This window comes from Salmo salar, chromosome 29, assembly GCF_965601325.2.
Source record: "Salmo salar chromosome 29, fSalSal1, whole genome shotgun sequence".
NCBI lineage: Eukaryota > Metazoa > Chordata > Actinopteri > Salmoniformes > Salmonidae > Salmo > Salmo salar.
Window position 1 is genome coordinate 2,573,336 of NC_138319.1, and position 17,673 is coordinate 2,591,008.

The 17,673-nt window shown below is 40.0% G+C and overlaps 1 protein-coding gene across 1 annotated transcript; it reads right to left on the reverse strand.

Annotated features, from left to right (window-relative positions):
* Nucleotides 1–1,476: 1,476 nt before the first annotated feature.
* On the reverse strand, nt 1,477–17,468 carry LOC106590026 (ras-related protein Rab-18). Its single transcript, XM_014180512.3, has 7 exons — nt 17,277–17,468; nt 13,920–13,975; nt 9,397–9,458; nt 8,897–8,969; nt 8,001–8,119; nt 3,222–3,288; nt 1,477–2,285 (listed from the first exon to the last, which is right to left on the reverse strand). Exons 1-7 carry the CDS (start codon nt 17,342–17,344, stop codon nt 2,113–2,115), a joined length of 618 nt encoding a protein of 205 aa, XP_014035987.1. The 5' UTR covers nt 17,345–17,468; the 3' UTR covers nt 1,477–2,112.
* Nucleotides 17,469–17,673: the final 205 nt, after the last annotated feature.

Genomic DNA, 17,673 nt, shown 5'->3' on the forward strand with positions numbered 1-17,673 from the left:
GGCAATAGGGAGCCATTTGGGACACAACACAAATGTCTCTGCAAGTAATTCCCAGACTAAACATGAATAAAATAAGAATTCTCATGCAATTAAGGATGAATAATTATATTCTGATTAGATATACTGTAAAGGCATCTGTGTCACTCCTGGCACAAATATAGGTCATAGGTATGGCCACCCAAAACTACATTTCCCAAACACATTCTGGCACTCAAGTAGGGCTGGGCGGTATACCGTATTTTACCTAATACCGGTATTGATGCACTTACCAGTTTGAGTTTTTAACGGTATTTCTGTTTGGTTTGTTAACTCCGGCTCGTATCATTTTTATAGTTTACTCCATTTTCAACTTGAGTTGTCTCTCCATCTGCTGCATGCCGCTAACCACACTAAGCCAAGCCCCCATCACTTAAGAGAGCAGTTGCTCAACATGCTGCTTTCCACAAGCGTTCTATACACTATTAGTTTGTGTATCTTACTGTCTGCAAACTACTACCTACTAGTTTGTCTTTTCTTAGCAAGGTGTTGCTAAAATAATTTGTGTTAGTTGCTAACGGTATCTTATCGGTGCAGAATAGGCGAAGCATGAATTTGTTGGCTAGCTAGATTAAGTTAGAAAACATGTAATGTAACATTTAATTAGGGTCACCTGGAAACACTGACAAACACTTGGGTTCCTAGCCTGTCAATAATTCCTCTGATTTATTCATTTGTCATGTCAAACAATGTATTCAAGGTGCTGCCCACTATATTCCAACTATAGAATTAGAATAATTATTACATTTCCATCACTCCAACAGTTCACCAGTTAACTGGGCCTATATTTTTTTCCCCATATCATCCTGCGTGGCACAGTGTAGAAATTATAATAAAAGTGCAGGAAACATAGAAATTAATCAAAATGCTGAAAATGTTTTTTTTTTGGGGGGGGAGTTGGATTGAACAATATAAACGGAGAAAGAGAACTCTGCAAAAAACATTTGTACAGGGTTTAAGCCTCTTTAATTTCAGATTTCAATGGAAACACCCATATGACTCATTGTATTCTTTAATATAAAACACTTTTCCTTTTGTATTTTTTCCCCCCCACATAGGGATGAATTATGAAAAGCTGAAGCTAGGCTATAGTGTTGATATTTACTAATATCATCTGTCTGAGTGGCAGATGGGCTGTGACCAAACAGGCTATTAGAACAACTAGAAACAGCAGCGTTTGATCGTTTAGTTCCTTTTTCATAACACACACAATGGAAAGCCACCCCCCGGTGCCTGCCAATCTGTTTGATTTTTAAACCTTTCAAAAACACGCTGAAAGTTTGGAGTCCAAGTCAATAAACATAGTAAAACTTCATTCCAGAAACTTGGTAACTATTACTTTTGAACAAAATAGGTTTGTGGACAAAAGAGAGAATCATGTTGTGGGACTGAGTGGTGAAAGGGAATACAAGACGACTTGGGCTGATAAGACTATAAAACACAGAGGTGTTAGGAGAGTGAGCACTGGAGGATGACAAAGGTTGCATGATCACACAGGGCAGATACACTGGAGAATCAGCTCTGCAGCCAACACACACTAGTTGTGCTTGCCTTGCTAAGAGGAACAAAGTGCTAAGGGAGAGAAAATAGGGGGAATCTACAAAGAGGGGAGGGCAAAGAACATTTGTAAAAAACGTGATTGAGAACAGGTGATAAAAAAAAAAAGATCCTTGCTAAATAAGCATAATACCCCCATGTGCTATTGATGGTATTGTGTTTTTCCTCACTATTCATTACCAAGTCATACACTCATTAATTTTCTCCATTCCGGTCATTGGACAAAGAGACAGGCAGAATGAAAGACAGGGTAGAGGACTTATAAATAGCATTATAGCCATGATACAAGGAAGTGTGCAAACAGCAATGTCCCTATGAATGATCACAGCCAGGAAGCTTAGGGTGCTGGTCAGGAGCAGCCCTGCTTCACACCACACCTCAGGGGCTGATGGGGGAAATAGTCTGAATACCATAGCCTTCATAGTCCTCTTCAAAGGACATCAGCCATTAGTGTTTGGTAGGGTGTCTTTCAAGTGTGCGTGTATGTGATTTTTGTATATGTATGTGAGTATGTGTTGTCTACACCAGGGAGCAGTAGCCCCCACAGCTACCCCCTGCAGCCTGGTCCTGCCTGCCCAGCTGGACTCCTCGGCCCTGCGTCTCGCTCTCCCACAGTCCCGGGGTCTGGATGATCTTCTCAACCAGCTCCTCAAACGCACACTGCACCCCATCTCGCGTCTTCGCACTGGCCTCTGGCCCACATGAGAGAGATAGAGACAGAAAAAGAGGGTGTGAGAGAGGAGAAAGAAAGGATACAGACAACTGCCAGTGACTGGCTGCTTCATCATCTCATCTAGCTGCTGAAAATATACTGAAACCAGAATGTGTAATTTTCCTGAAGATTCCTTGTGTGCCTCCCCTGTGCATAGGGCCCAACAACGCCATTTACCCGTGACTATATTCATGACAGAGCACAGACTCTTATTGTTTAATTAGAATGTGCTCCCCTGTGCTATAATTGGATAATTTCAACATCAGGAAGTTATTTTAGCTAAAATAAAAATTAAAAGTTTGCGGTTACTCAGATAGCCGTAAACTCTTGATTGGTAGAAGTTCATTTCTGTTCTGATTGCTTAATGGAATAGCGAAGACATGGACAAGTAGTTCATACACTAGTTTGTTGTCTTACTTGTTGGGAAAGTGGTCAACATTATTGTTTCTTAAAGTGGAGAGAAAAAAAAAGTAGTTGACGCGGTTACTAAAACAGCCGTATCTCCGGATTGGTAGAAGGTATCTCTGTTCTGATTCATTATTTATTCCAATGTTGGTCTCACTGCTCTATAACACATAGCGTGTGTGGTTATCATATGAAAATGATCTAAAACATGTAATGCAAAAGCATGGTAAATGTACACTAATTTCAAAAGTCATTAAAATTGCTTTATTCAAATAAATCCTGTAAAATTTGTCCACAAGAGCCAAGGGTTTGGCCATGAATCAATGTGAAAAAATGTTAGACAGAGGACAAAAAAAAAAAGAGTTAAAAATAGAACTAGGCAAACATTTCAATCCAAGTATGAGAGATATCCAAAAAGCAGATTCCCCTGCATAACGGTCTACGATAACTCATGCCCCGGGTCAGTCCGAGAGGGGAGAAGAGAGGGGAATCTTCTCAGCTCCTGGCTTACCTATAAACAGCATGGAATGTTTTCTTGCAAACTTCAGGCCTTCGTTCCTGTCCAGTTCGCGGTTTTCCTAAAAGAAAGAATAGTCATCTTTTATGAGGTCTGTCCGGCATACCTGTCAGCTATGGGGAATATGACTGGGCTGGGAATACAGGAAACATAGTAGTCCAGTCAGTCCCACAGACAAAGGCTAGTACTACACAGTACTGTAAATGATGTCTACTCAAGTTATTACTATAGGGTCAACAACAACAACCAAGGACATATAATGGTGGAAGATGAGCATGACATGAATACATGATATGTAATTACATGTTTAAAAGAACAAACTTATGGAACTAAACCCAGAGAAAACAGTTGGTGGAACATGTGAACATTTTTTAAAACTGCTGTGGGCCACATGGGCTCGAGCTGTGTTAAAATATGAGGACATACACACTAAGACCTCTTCTCTCAGTTCAGTGGGACACAACTGGATGGGGGAGGTAATATTATTAACAATACATTCCAGCTCAAATTGGTAACACACCCATGTAGTAACAATGTTATTAGTGATGCACCTATGTGACATTTTTGGCCGATACCGATAGCCGATATTTTCCTTGCCCAAAAAAATAGATACTTTTTTTGCGGCTTTCTAAGCATTCTAGTACAGTTAAATAGTTAACACACACACACATGGATGCAGCGGTCTAAGGCACTGCATCTCAGTGCAAGAGGCGTCACTACAGTCCCTGGTTTGAATCCAGGCTGTATCACATCGGCTCGTGATTGGGAGTCCCATAAGGCGACGCACAATTGGCCCAGCGTCATTCGGGCTGTCATTGTAAATAAGAATTTGTTCTTAACGGACTTACCTAGTTAAATAAAGGTGAAATAAAATAAATAAACAATGATTACTTCTATTTCATATGGCACAACGATTCATCGATACATATTCTATAATGCTGTTAAAGTTCTCGCGCGCACCAACAGTGCTGGTCATAAAAAAAAAAAAATGCAAACAATGTAGTTCCTCCCCAAAAACATAGCAACACGACATAATCTGTTTCAGTAGCTATAGTTAGCTAGCTAACTATACATGTAGGTGTCATCTAAAATAACCCTAATTTATAAGACAGTTCTTATTTGATTAATGGTGGTCGGACCCATCTATGTGAAGCTAGCCACAATAAGGATTAGCCACAATAGTGGACTTTGCGGTTAGCCTTTAAAATAAAAGTATGGCATAATTCTACTATTTGTATTACTGTCAATGGCATACTTTTATTTTGAAGGCAATCCGCAAAACTCCACTATTGGGCCTAATCCTTGTGGCTAGCTTCACAACACATAACCCGGTCCGGCCGAGCCTCACTAGCCAGATGAAGCTAGCTGGCAGCTTATAACCTTAGCTTTGGGCACCAGGGTTAAGTAGCTGGCTAGCTATTTATTTTCATGAACTGAAGTTCAATTTCAATAGGCGAACAACAAGTGGCAACCTAGCTAATACTTAGTCACAAAGGATTCCTAAATCATTGATAAGAATTATGAAAATGACTGCAGTTTCTACTGGTCATTGTTTTCAGGCTGGTTGTATTGGTGATAGCTATGGACTAAGCTAACGCTAGCTGCCCAAGAAGTTGCGGTCGAACAAATGATGCTTTATTACCAACGCGGTATTGTAAACACATTGTTTCTGGCCGGTGTTGGCAGACTTTTTTTGTACAGCTTTGACAGTGCGACTGTATCTTTTTTGACACGCAAAGACCCAAACGGTGTTCCGTAGTATGCATGTCGTGAAGCTAATAGCAGTGACGCTATTACTGTGTAACTCCGGTAGGGCAACATCTGAAAAATAACACACTTGGTAGTGTGTACTGTTGCTTGACCAGTCAGCGGAAGCCAACATTACCCATGACAGATAACGGTTGTCAAGGGCAAGGAATTCCATTACCTTGGCTTTAATGGATTTCACCTATGAGTGGTCTCGCTGAAATTTTCTTACTCTTTCAAATGACTGCTTGATCCACACAGCAGACATTCTGGGCTAGGTTAAGAATACTGTGTTGCACGTGTAGCACAACATTTTACGTGGCGTCATTACGTCATGTACCAACGTTATATAGGTATGCACGGTAGCGTTGACATCGGCTTTTAACATCGGGCCGATACCGATTTTTGCATTTTTAGCTAATATTGGCCGATTCCGATATGTTCACCGATATATCGTGCATCCCTAGTTGTTATTGTAGTATTTACTGGATTACTACACAGGTATAAAATAAAAACTTAATGTAAAGTGTTACCCTCATACTTAAATAGAAAGCATTCCACAAATTGTATAACGTACGCAATAAAGTATGTGTTGTCATTCTGAAGACGGAATCCCTTGTTACCTGTAAACTATAAACGAACACATTTCTCCCTGATTACAGACCACTCTGATCTGACAAACTGTATACTTAACAAAAATATAAAAACGCATGTAATGTGTTGTTCCTATTTTCCATGAGCTGAAATAAAAGCTTCCAGAAATGTTCCATATGCACAAAAAGCTTATTTTGCTCAAATTCTGTACACAAATTCATTTACATCCCTGTTTATGAGCATTTCTCCTTTGCCAAGATAATCAAAATTGATTAAACAGCATGATCATAACACAGGTGCACCTTGTGCTGGGGACAAAGGCCGCTCTAAAATGTGCAGTTTCGCCACACAACACAATGCCACAGATGCCTCAAGTTGAGGGAGTGTGCAATTGGCATGCTGACTGCAGTAATGTCAAACAGAGGTAATGCCAGAGAATTTAATGTTAATTTCTCTACCATAAACCGAATCCAATGTAGTTTTAGAGAATTGTACGTGTATCCTAGCCAGGGGTGTTGAGGAATATTTCTGTCTGTAATAAAGCCCTTTTGTGGGGAAAAACTAATTCTGATTGGCTCGGCCTGGCTCCCCAGTGAGTGGGCCTACGCCCTTGCAGGCCGATCCATGGCCTGCCCAGTCATGTGAAATCCATAGATGAGGGCCTAATTTATTTATTTCAATTGACTGATTTCCTTCTATGAAGTGTAACTCAGTAAAATATTTGAAATTGTTGCGTTTATATCCACACACACAGCCATGCGAAAGTATTCACCCCCCTTGGAATTTTTCCTATTTTGTTGCCTTACAACCTGGAATTAAAATACATTTTTGGGGGGTTTGGATCATTTGATTTACACAACATGCCTACCACTTTGAAGATGAACAATATTTTTGTGAAACAAACAAGAAATAAGACAAAAAAACAGAAAACTTGAGCGTGCATAACTGTCCACCCCCCCATAGACAATACTTTGTAGAGCCACCTTTTGCAGCAATTACAGCTGCAAATCTCTTGGGACACGTCTCTATAAGCTTGGCACATCTAGCCACTGGGATTTTTGCCCATTCTTCAAGGCAAAACTGCTTCAGCTCCTTCAAGTTGGATGGGTTCCTTCTGGTGTACAGCAATCTTTAAGTCATACCACAGATACTCAATTGGATTGAGGGCTGGGCTTTAACTAGGCCATTCCAAGACATTTAAATGTTTCCCCTTAAACCACTCGAGTGTTGCTTTAGCAGTATGCTTTGTCCTTTAGCAGTATGTCATTGTCCTGCTAGAAGGTGAACCTCCGTCCCAGTCTCAAATCTCTGGAACATGGAAACAGGTTTCCCTCAAGAATCTCCCGGTATTTAGCACCATCCATCATTCCTTCAATTCTGACCAGTTTCCCAGTCCCTGCCGATGAAAAACATCCCCACAGCATGATGCTGCCACCACCATGCTTCACTGTGGGGATGTTGTTCTTGGGGTGATGAGAGGTGTGGGTGCTGGGTTTGTGCCAGACATAGCGTTTTCCTTGATGGCCAAAAAGCTCAATTTTAGTCTCATCTGACCAGAGTACCTTCTTCCATATGTCTGGGGAGTCTCCCACACACCTTTTGGCGAACACCAAACGTGTTTCCTTATTTTCTTCTTTAAGCAACAACTTTTTTTCTAGCCACTCTTCCGTAAAGCCCAGCTCTGTGGAGCATACGGCTTAAAGTGGTCCTATTGGCAGATACTCCGATCTCCACTGTGGAGCTTTGCAGTTCCTTCAGGGTTATCTTTGGTCTCTTTTTTTGCCTCTCTGATTAATGCCCTCCTTGCCTGGTCTGTGAGTTTCGGTGGGTGGCCCTCTCTTGGCAGGTTTGTTGTGGTGCTACATTCTTAAAAAAATGTAATAACCGATTTAATGATGCTCCGTGGGATGTTCAGTTTCGGATATTTTTTTGTAACCCAACCCTGATCTGTACTTCTCCACAACTTTGTCCCTGACCTGTTTGGAGAGCTCCTTGGTCTTCATGGTGCCGCTTGCTTGGTGGTGCCCCTTGCTTAGTGGTGTTGCTGACTCTGGAACAGGTGTATATATACACTGAAATCATGTGACAGATCATGTGACACTTAGACTGCACACACGTGGACTTCATTTAACTAATTATGTGACTTCTGAAGGTAATTGGTTGTACCAGATCTTATTAGGCGCTTTATAGCAAAGGGTGTGAATACATATGCACAGACCATTTAAAAAATGTAATTTCACCAATTTGAACTATTTTGTTTATGTCCATTACATGAAATCCAAATATAAATCAATTTAAAATACAGGTTGTAATGCAACAAAATAGGAAAAACGCCAAGGGGGTGAATACTTTGGCAAGGCACTGTGTACACACACACACACACACACACACACACACACACACACACACACACACACACACACACACACACACCTTATCAATTTTGTTCCCGACCAGCATCTTGATGAGGTCATTCCTTGTAGAGTACGTCTCCAGCTCATTGAGCCAGTTGTCCAGCTTGGTGAAAGTATCCCGTCGTGTTACGTCATACACTGAGGGAGAGATAAGAGACGAGATGCTCGGTCAGAAACATTTGATTTCTTCTGTCACCAGAAGGCTGCAGGACATACTGTCACTGAGGGGGGCCATTTGACCTTTCAAACCATGTTCCACGATAACCCGACATATGTAAAACGTACAGATTCTGGTGTTTTTATAATTGAATAGGCCTAAGCTTAGGGCTGGCACCGCCATAACTGTTGGGGAACGAACAGCTGACTGAAGACGGGCTGGCCAATTACTGTCATCCAATTACCGTTCCCCCTAATTTCATGACCGTCACAGCCCTACCTGACCTGTGTATCAACATAGTGAGTTACAACACTGGTCCTGGTCTTAATAGGAACTGAAATGATGAGGTAGGGTTGCAAAATCCCAGTAACTTTACACAAATTCCAGTTTTTCAGAAATCCTGGTTGGAGGATTCCTAGATTTCCTGCTAACTTGCCCTCCTGATACTGGGAATTTTCAAACATGATTTCTGGAAAACCTGGGAATTGTGCAACTCTAAGATGAGGAAAAAGATACCTACTTTCATTTCGAGTGGGAGCTCTACTTCATCCGTGGTGTTAACCACTATATCATAGCCTCCACACATCGTGTGCTTTGGAGGATGTCTGCTTTAGCGTTAAGAGTAGTAAAGTCTGTTCCAGAGAGTAAGGAAGAGGACAGGACAGGATGAAAATCCATCACTGTCTTTATGGTGGCTGTACGGACCAACGGTGGCTGACTGCATCTAAAGCATCTGAATTATGAAGTTGTTTGCTCACCCAGGATGACTCCCTGAGCGCCCCGGTAGTAACTAGGCGTCAGGGTTCGGAAACGCTCCTGGCCAGCCGTGTCCTGCAAAACACAACCATTACAGTTCTGGAGTCTGGACCATAACAGCTCTGGACACATCAAAACACAACCATAACCCTCTCAGCTATCATGCTCTGGACACATGGGGAGGAAGATATGGTGGTGTGACTAAGACAGAAGCATAAGTGATGCAGGACCAGGACTAAAGCATAAAGATACATTTAACTGCCATTTATCATTGATGGTTGGTGCTCAGCATGCTGTACATGATCGCTATCTTGTGGACATTTAGTGAACAACATTTTAAGCGGAAGGAATGGGAATTCAGCAATGTGATCATTTTTTCACTAAACCTTAATAAAAAACACACATACCTAGGAGGTAGAACTGTCAACAACAATACAATTGAATGTGCAGCCCAAACCAGCTCCTTACCAGTCTGAATTTCTAAGTTCAGAAGAATACATACCCATATTGCCAACTTTGCCTTGTTCCCATCCACTGAAATGGTCTTCACTTTGAAATCAACGCCTGCACGAACACACACAAAATATCACAGATGATTCATCACACAAGTCATATACGCCAAGAATATGAATCAAGAAGAAGTATGATGATATTATGTGATTCATTTAAACTGAATGGTCAAAAACATTCATAGGCCTACATACCACACAATATGTGTCTGAACTAAAACTGACCCTTCCACTAGTCAAGACAGGGTCTCAGCCTTGTGCACTTAAATTATGATGCGAGTCCTGATTTAAAACTACACAGGGAATATGTGGTTTAATATGTAAAGATCAAACAAATACAGCAGCTTTCAATAAAAAAAAAAACTCCACATGACATCGCTCAGAAGTGTAATGATTCATTCTTTAAAATCCCCTCCGTTCGGCACGAGAAATACATTTACATAAAATAACAGCGCTGTGCTCGTCACACTCAATGAGTAAATCTCTTCTATGACTTTTTTCAGCTCACATAGCATGAAGCGTTTGGCTGGACGTATTGCCCATCGTTTTAGCACACACTGAAAGATTTATCAAGAAAAACATATCATTGGGATGGAGTTGTTTCTGTCTGGACCAGGACCCAGACAAGATCCAAAACAGAGTGGGGGGTGGTGAAGGACATCAGACTCCCATTTTCCTACACCACACGACCCAGGAGGTTGTCAATCATGGCCCCTCGTTCTTCTCCGAGCCCAGCAGGGTTGCTCCACTTCTGTCGCCAGTCACGTAGCGCGCCGAGCAAGTGACAATTTACACTAAACAGTCCTGCTGGCCTACAGGCCGTGGTGTTTAGCACACACTACAGCAGTTCACCAAGTGCCATGATGCAGCATCCGATTGATATATCGTCAACCCAACAATAACTCACCATACTATATACATTTTACTCACACAGCATATTGTAAAATATACTGTGTCCGTAAAATGTATATAGTATGTAGCGTATAAGCTGGAAGTAGATGCCTAAGTGTTGTTGTCCATTAGTTTACTCCAATTAGGGGAGGGTTAAAATAATAAAATAAATATCACACACACACACACACACACACACACACACACACACACAGAAATGTTCTTGTTTTTGAAAGAAAAAAATATGCTTTTGTCCATTAAAACATAAAATTTATCAGAAATACAGTTTAGACATTGTTAATGTTCTAAATTACCATTTTAGCTGGAAACAACTGATTTTTAATGGAATATCTACATAGGCGTCCAGAGGCCCATTATATCAGCAACCATCACTACTGTGTTCCAATGGCACGTTGTGTTAGCTAATCCAAGTTTATAATTTTAAAAGGCTAATTGATCATTAGAAAACCCTTTTGCAATTATGTTAGCACAGCTGAAAACTGTCATGCTGATTAAAGAAGCAATAAAACTGTCCCTCTTTAGACTAGTTGAGTATCTGGAGCATCAGCATTTATGGGTTCGATTACAGGCTCAAAATGGCCAGAAACAAGGAACTTTCTTCTGAAACTCGTCAGTCTATTCTTGTTCTGAGAAATGAAGGCTACTCCATGGGAGAAACTGAAGATCTCATACAACGCTGTGTACTACTCCCTTCACAGAACAGCGCAAACTGGCTCTAACCAGAATAGAAAGAGGAGTGGGAGGCCACGGTGCACAACTGAGCAAGAGGACAAGTACTTTAGAATGCCTAGTTGGAGAAACAGACGCCTCACAAGTCCTCAACTGGCAGCTTCATTATATAGTACCCGCAAAACACCAGTCTCAATGTCAAAGGTGAAGAGGCGACTCCGGGATGCTGGCCTTCTAGGCAAGTTCACAACAATGTTTCTGTAGCGCTCATGTAATTGGTTTGCAAAACAAATGCCCACTGGATTGATGCCAATAATCATATCATCATTCTGACAGGTAGGCATTGGCTACTTTGAAGTTAACGTTTAATTGAGAAGGTTAATGGGAAAGCCTTTCCATCTCTACCAGAAGGATATCATTAGCACTGCACACATACATAGATAGGGGCATTCCTGTGCCGTTTCAGAAAGTTGCAAGAAAATACAAGTCACTGATGTATTTTGTTCTTGTCTTATGATTAACTTGACAAATTAATGCATTTCTAATAAATTCTAATAGATTTAGTTGATTTTCAAGTAAGTTCAATACATTTTTTTATATTGTTGAATTCCATTTTAATGTCTGGATTCTGTCCGCAATGCACATTTTATAGGGCCCTAAACATAGTGAACAACAGCCAAAGGCACCAAGTCAGTAGCAGTGTCAAGTATTTTCCCCAGGTTAATAGATTACAGACAAACAGTGTCTGAGGTTCTGCTTTTAGGCTATTTATGAGATATTCATCTGAATCTCTCATCACCATAGTAGTTGTTGAATAATAGGGAGGTATTTGTATTTGGTTGGCTCTATTTAATGTCAAAGGGGCAATACAAACCATGTGTTCCAATACAGATTTATTTAACATGCTGCTACAAAATTAGAGCAACTCTCAAATAAGATGTCTACAGAGACCTCGGAATGTTTATGCCAATATGACAAGTTTATAGTGAACTGTTGTGTTTCGACACCCACCATCTCTGATTGTTCTGAAATTGTTTCTTTTGTTAGATATGATTAGCATTCCTGCAACATTTTTTTGATTAAATAGAATTTGATCTGAGAAATTAAGCTAATTGATTGCACTCAAATTGTCAATTTTAATTTATAGAATTCATACATGTTCCTGGGGGCCGGAACATAATTACAAATCATTTATAGACTGCAATTTCACAGCAAGAATCACAAACAGATATAATAATAATTCTCAAAAACATGATAATTTCAAACCTTACATTTGTAGACGATCACGTGTCTCTCTATTATTCGTGGGAATACTTGGGAACAGATTTCCAAAAATAAAATAACTGGTGTTTTTATTTTAGATATTTTTTCTCTCAAAAACCTGATAAAAGCACCTGTTTTTTTTTTAGATACATTTTTAGATACTTTAGGATGATTTGCATTTGAAACAGTGGAAAACTAAACCAAAGCATGGATTACTGTCATACCTTGTCCAGTGTCATTTTTTTATTTGGGTGAACGATCCCTTTTACGTTGGGGGGGGGGGGGGGGGGGTTAAAAAAACAGCCTGGAACAGCACCATCTAGTGGTCAGAAACTGGTAATGACGTAGACAGAGATAAACCTTTCAACTTCAATAACTAATTTCTCTGAACAGGGGAAAAAAACATCACCAAATTCACTGGTTATACATTACATAGGAGGAAGAAACAATACTGTGAGCCGAAGCTCCATACTACTTGTCAGACATAGAGAAGTGATACCATATACTTGTTGTTGGGGTGGGATTGGTGTGGGGAGATCGTTGGTGGCTTTTGACAATTTATTTGGATTCCTCATGCCTAACTCTTGGTCCAAATCGGATGTTAGGTACTATATTTATTGGATATTATATGAATCTTCTAAATTAAAATGGCCAATTTGAGTGAAATCAATTAGCTTAAATTCTCAGAGATCAAATTATATTTCATCAAAATAATGTTGCAGGAATGCTAATCTTATCTAAACTACAGAAATGATTTCAGAACAATCAGATGGTAGGTGTCATGCTTGATGAAATGACATGGAACGACCGTTTCTTTATACCACAGCTGTCAAACTCATTCTACGGACGGCAGAGTGTCTACAGGTTTTCAATCCTCCCTTGTACTTGATTGATGAATTAAGGTCACTAATTAGCAAGGAACTCCCCACACCTGGTTGTCTAGGGCTTAATTGAAAGGAAAAACAAAAACCTGCAGACACTAGGCTCTCCATGAAATGAGTTTGACACCCCTACTTTATAAAAAGAGAGGAAGGAATAAGCAGGAATTGAGTGGTTTTCAGCAACAAATCACAAGGGACTTGTATCAATGTGGGGAGTAGCGTAGCTAGACTTCTATGGGGACATCTGTTTGGCAAATATATTAAGTTGGCCAAGTAAAATAGGAGTGAGGCATGCCTACCTCTCTGGGAATCCACAGGCATGTATGGTTGTTTCAACAAAGACTACATTGTGCAGTCAGAATAACTTCAGAGAAATCACATTATAGTAAAAAAAGAAAAAAAAAAGTTGGTTTTATGTCACCCCACCCCAGTAGTAATCAATAGCACTATGGATGTTTTGCCTGTCTTGCACTTCTTCCACTAAGTCACTCCTGGCTGTTAACCGTCTCAAGGCTACCTGAAAATAATAATAGGGGTGTCTTTGAAGAGTCTAATGTTTAATACATTTTGCTATTCTGATATAATTTCCAGATACGTGAAGGAAAGAAAGAATTATCCTTTTCCCAAACCATGTATTTCACCATCAGATGAATTACTCATTCACTGTAAACCGGGTCGTATCTGAAATTCATTTTGTTGAATACTAGTTAGTGAGTACAAGTTATACATTTTTTATGTAACTTTTAGGCAACCAAACTTATTTTTTCTTCATACAGTAAGAAATTACTTACCTATTGTTGCTGCTAATTCCGGGTCAAATGTGTCATCTGTGAATCTCAAGAGAAGACTGCAAAAAAAGAAACAAAAGACATTAACAGGGAACTTGATGAAACCTTACCATGTCTCTTCTATGGCCGATACTTAGAAAACATTTCATTTGACATGTGAGTCAACACTTACAGAGTTTTTAGAGTAGGCCTACATAACACATTTGAAATGAGGGCAAACTCCACAAAGTCAAATAGACAAGGGAACTTTTACTGGTATTGTACAGAGTCTGTGTTTGGTTTCCAATTAGCCTAGATATCGGTAAATGAAAATCAGCCCTGCCCTGGGGAGCTAAATGGAGTCGTCGCCCCCCCCTCAGGTCTATTTATTGCAAAATGATTGGACATGAGAACAAAGGTCTACATATTCAACACAACAACAACCAGACATCAGATTACATCATTACTTGCTGCATGGTCAGAGGGTCAGTGTTCAGTTGTGAGTCACTAATCAAGTGCTAGGAACTGAATCACAGGGCTAATGATGTAGCTAATCCTTCTTATTTCCAGTCAACCCAAACACAGATAATAGCCTAATGCTCAAATATTCTTTTTCAACCATACTCTAATTTCCTTCATCCATATTCATAAGAAATTGCTTCATCAGATAGAATGTCAGAACAATGACTGATCATTGTTTTATGTCTCAGTAGCCTGATACCTCAGTAGCAATGCGGTTAGGCTAAATAATAGCACAATAGCAGTGCAACAGGCCAATTTGTCTGGTAGAATGGAACCTCTTCTCTGCTAGGGATATTTCTAATGATTTGAAGACCTAGGCAGAGGGTAGAAATTAGAGAATGAGATCATGCATTTATTTATTTAATCAAAATAATAAATAAATAAATAAATAAATAAATATATATATACACACACACAATGTCAGATATGAGCACGGAGTCTATTAAATTCAAACAAGTTAAAAATACAAGGTAGAGGAAGATAACCAAAACAGCCAGTTGAAACACTAGCCTTGGCCTACATTGCTCATACCAATAGTTACACTTACTGTATCCTCATCAAGAAATTGCATTGATTTTTATGAGTCTATAGTTAACTAAACATTTTTTTACAAAAAAAAAAGTTACTGTTTACTGAAATCATAGAATTTCATTGTCTGATAGGCAGTAAACCCTCCCTCACCAGTCAGGTGGAAGGAATATCTAGTTTCACTCTACCGTTGGGTCGTTTCTTTAATTAAACTCATTTATTTGATTATTTCGAGAAAATTAAGGCTGTCTGGTCTGGACCAAAGGCATTGCATGAAAATGACATCTGCTACAAGACCATGGTGCTTGCCTATGGAGCGGCACCTCCGTACCTTCAGGCTCTGATCAGTCCCTACACCCAAAGAAGGGCACTGCGTTCATCCACCTCTGGCCTGCTCGCCTCCCTACCTCTGCGGAAGCACAGTTCCCGCTCAGCCCAGTCAAAACTGGTCGCTGCTCTGGCACCCAATGGTGGAACAAGCTCCCTCACGACGCCAGGACAGCGGAGTCAATCACCACCTTCCGGAGACACCCCCCCCCCCTAAAAAACATATAGATGTACTATTGTAAAGTGGTTGTTCCACTGGATATCATAAGGTGAATGCACCAATTTGTAAGTCGCTCTGGATAAGAGCGTCTGCTAAATGACGTAAATGTAAAATGTAGTCCCCATGCTGTAGTAATAAAGCATAGGACACGTGCCATCTTGGTTTTTAGGAGCATATACCCATGTGGGTGATTGAAAAATGAACTGAGGTCCACACCCCAGTCCAGTTGGTAGTGCACCTTAAAGTTGGTTGCCAACCTCCATATAAAGTCCAAAGAAGAAGCCTGAAGGAGGAGAGATTACTAGAAATGAACTCAGTTTATCCTTTTATCTGTGGATTAATAGTCAGAGTAGAGGACCTTGTGCATTCAGGTAAAATAACCTAATGTTTATATCCCTGGACAAATTAGCTAGCAACAGCAAGCTAGCTAGCTAAATTGCCATACATGTTTCATGCTTTTCAACCTGTCCCCAAAAATATTATATTTGGTTCAGAGTTTGTTTTGATATTTCAACCTGTGTGTGTCCTGATTGCATCTGGTGTGGGTGGACAAAATCAACATGCGCGTGCAGTCTGGTCAGCATGTTAGTCATTGGATGAAGGCATCTTCTGTAGGGGGGAGTTTTGATAAGATCCTCATCTTTCATTATAGCAAGATGGAAAAAAGGGTTAAATTGATACACACCATTTTAGTCACACATGGCAATATCTCCATGTTACAATGCTTGTTTATGGAAAACAGACGGAAGACCACCTGTGCTAATTAGCTATCTTGCATGCTCTTAACACCTGTGTGTACGCATAAGTGTAGCAGAAGTGTAGCAGAAGTGTAGTTTCAGTGGATGGAGGCAACCAGAGATGTATGGATCTGTGCAAAACTGCTACAGTAAATGTATCCTTTTAATTGTAAGGATTCTTTCTCGCTGAGCCATATCGCAAGCTAAGATTAATGAGGTTTCTAAACATTAAAAAAAACAATATCGGGATTGTAGTTCAAATGAGGCAGTCGTGGGCGAAGCTAATGGCTGAGAGCTGTAGGGAGAGTTTTCAAGAACTAACATTATTCAGACATACCAGAATTCTTTCTAGCAGTCTAAGAGCCAGAGATATACACAGCTTGGTAACTACAATATACTCCATGTTGGCACCAACCATTGCATAACAATAACATTCTACTTAGATTTTTTTATTTTTTTTAAACATATGGTGCCAACATAGCATCCATTAACATTATATTCTCAGTTGAGTTTGCCAAACTCTTTAGCTAAGCATTGGCCAAACTATTTAGCTATGCTAAGGCATTGGTCTTCACATAAGCATTTGTATCACTCAGGACACATAGCTAAACTCTGCTGTCATGTGAGGCAGGGTTTATCACTTCGCTGACACTTTTCCTAATAAGTGAAATCACTTACTGATGTGACTACTGAAGGTAGATCAATACATGTGCTTTATCAAACTGTGTGAACATGTAATTACAGCCACCCTAGTTGTTCTCCACTTAAACACAACGTTCCACGCAGCAAGCTAGCAAATGTTGTTAGCTAGCTGATGTGGCATAGCAAACAACTGTGTTACATTAGCCTGTTCGCTGTGGTCCACTAATATACATTAGTTTTTGCTTTGTTGACAAGTTCTTCTTAACTGACAAAATATTGACATTTAATTATTGGGCATGTTTTTAAACGAGACAACAATAGCTCCTAGCTAATCGTCCCAGCTAACAGTTAGCTCTACAACAACTTCACTCAGCTAACGTCAGTTGGTTACTGTAACCTTCTTACCTGGACTTCCCAACGCCACTTTCTCCAATTATTAATATTTTCAGTGTTGTCAAAACGTCGTCTTCCATCTTCCTGTCCTATTATAGGTTCAATTCAACGGGTAGCTGTAAAATACAACCCCAGAAGTGTTGTTTGTCAGCCGGGGAGCTGAATGATAAGACAACCAACACTTTCTCGCACTTCCGGTTTCCTTGGTAGACTTCCGGTACAATGTTGAGCGAGTTCTCTTCTTTTGAAAGTTACACATCTAACTTTGCAAACTGCATTTCATAATAATATAGTTGATTAACAGGCAAAATGTGATGTATTTCTTGTTTTTTTTTTAAATACATTTTCCATCAAACTATGGCTTTCCATAATAAAACCACAGAGAGGAAGGAGCTAGTTACAAGTTTCT

Excerpts from the sequence above, each read along its gene's own strand:
- LOC106590026 (XM_014180512.3), bottom strand. The coding sequence starts at position 17,344 with ATGGAAGACGACGTTTTGACAACACTGAAAATATTAATAATTGGAGAA. Across the intron at positions 13,976-17,276 it reads AGTGGCGTTGGGAAGTCCAG|TCTTCTCTTGAGATTCACAG; the intron begins GTAAGAAGGTTA and ends CTTTTTTTGCAG. Across the intron at positions 2,286-3,221 it reads ACATTCCATGCTGTTTATAG|AGGCCAGTGCGAAGACGCGA; the intron begins GTAAGCCAGGAG and ends CATGTGGGCCAG.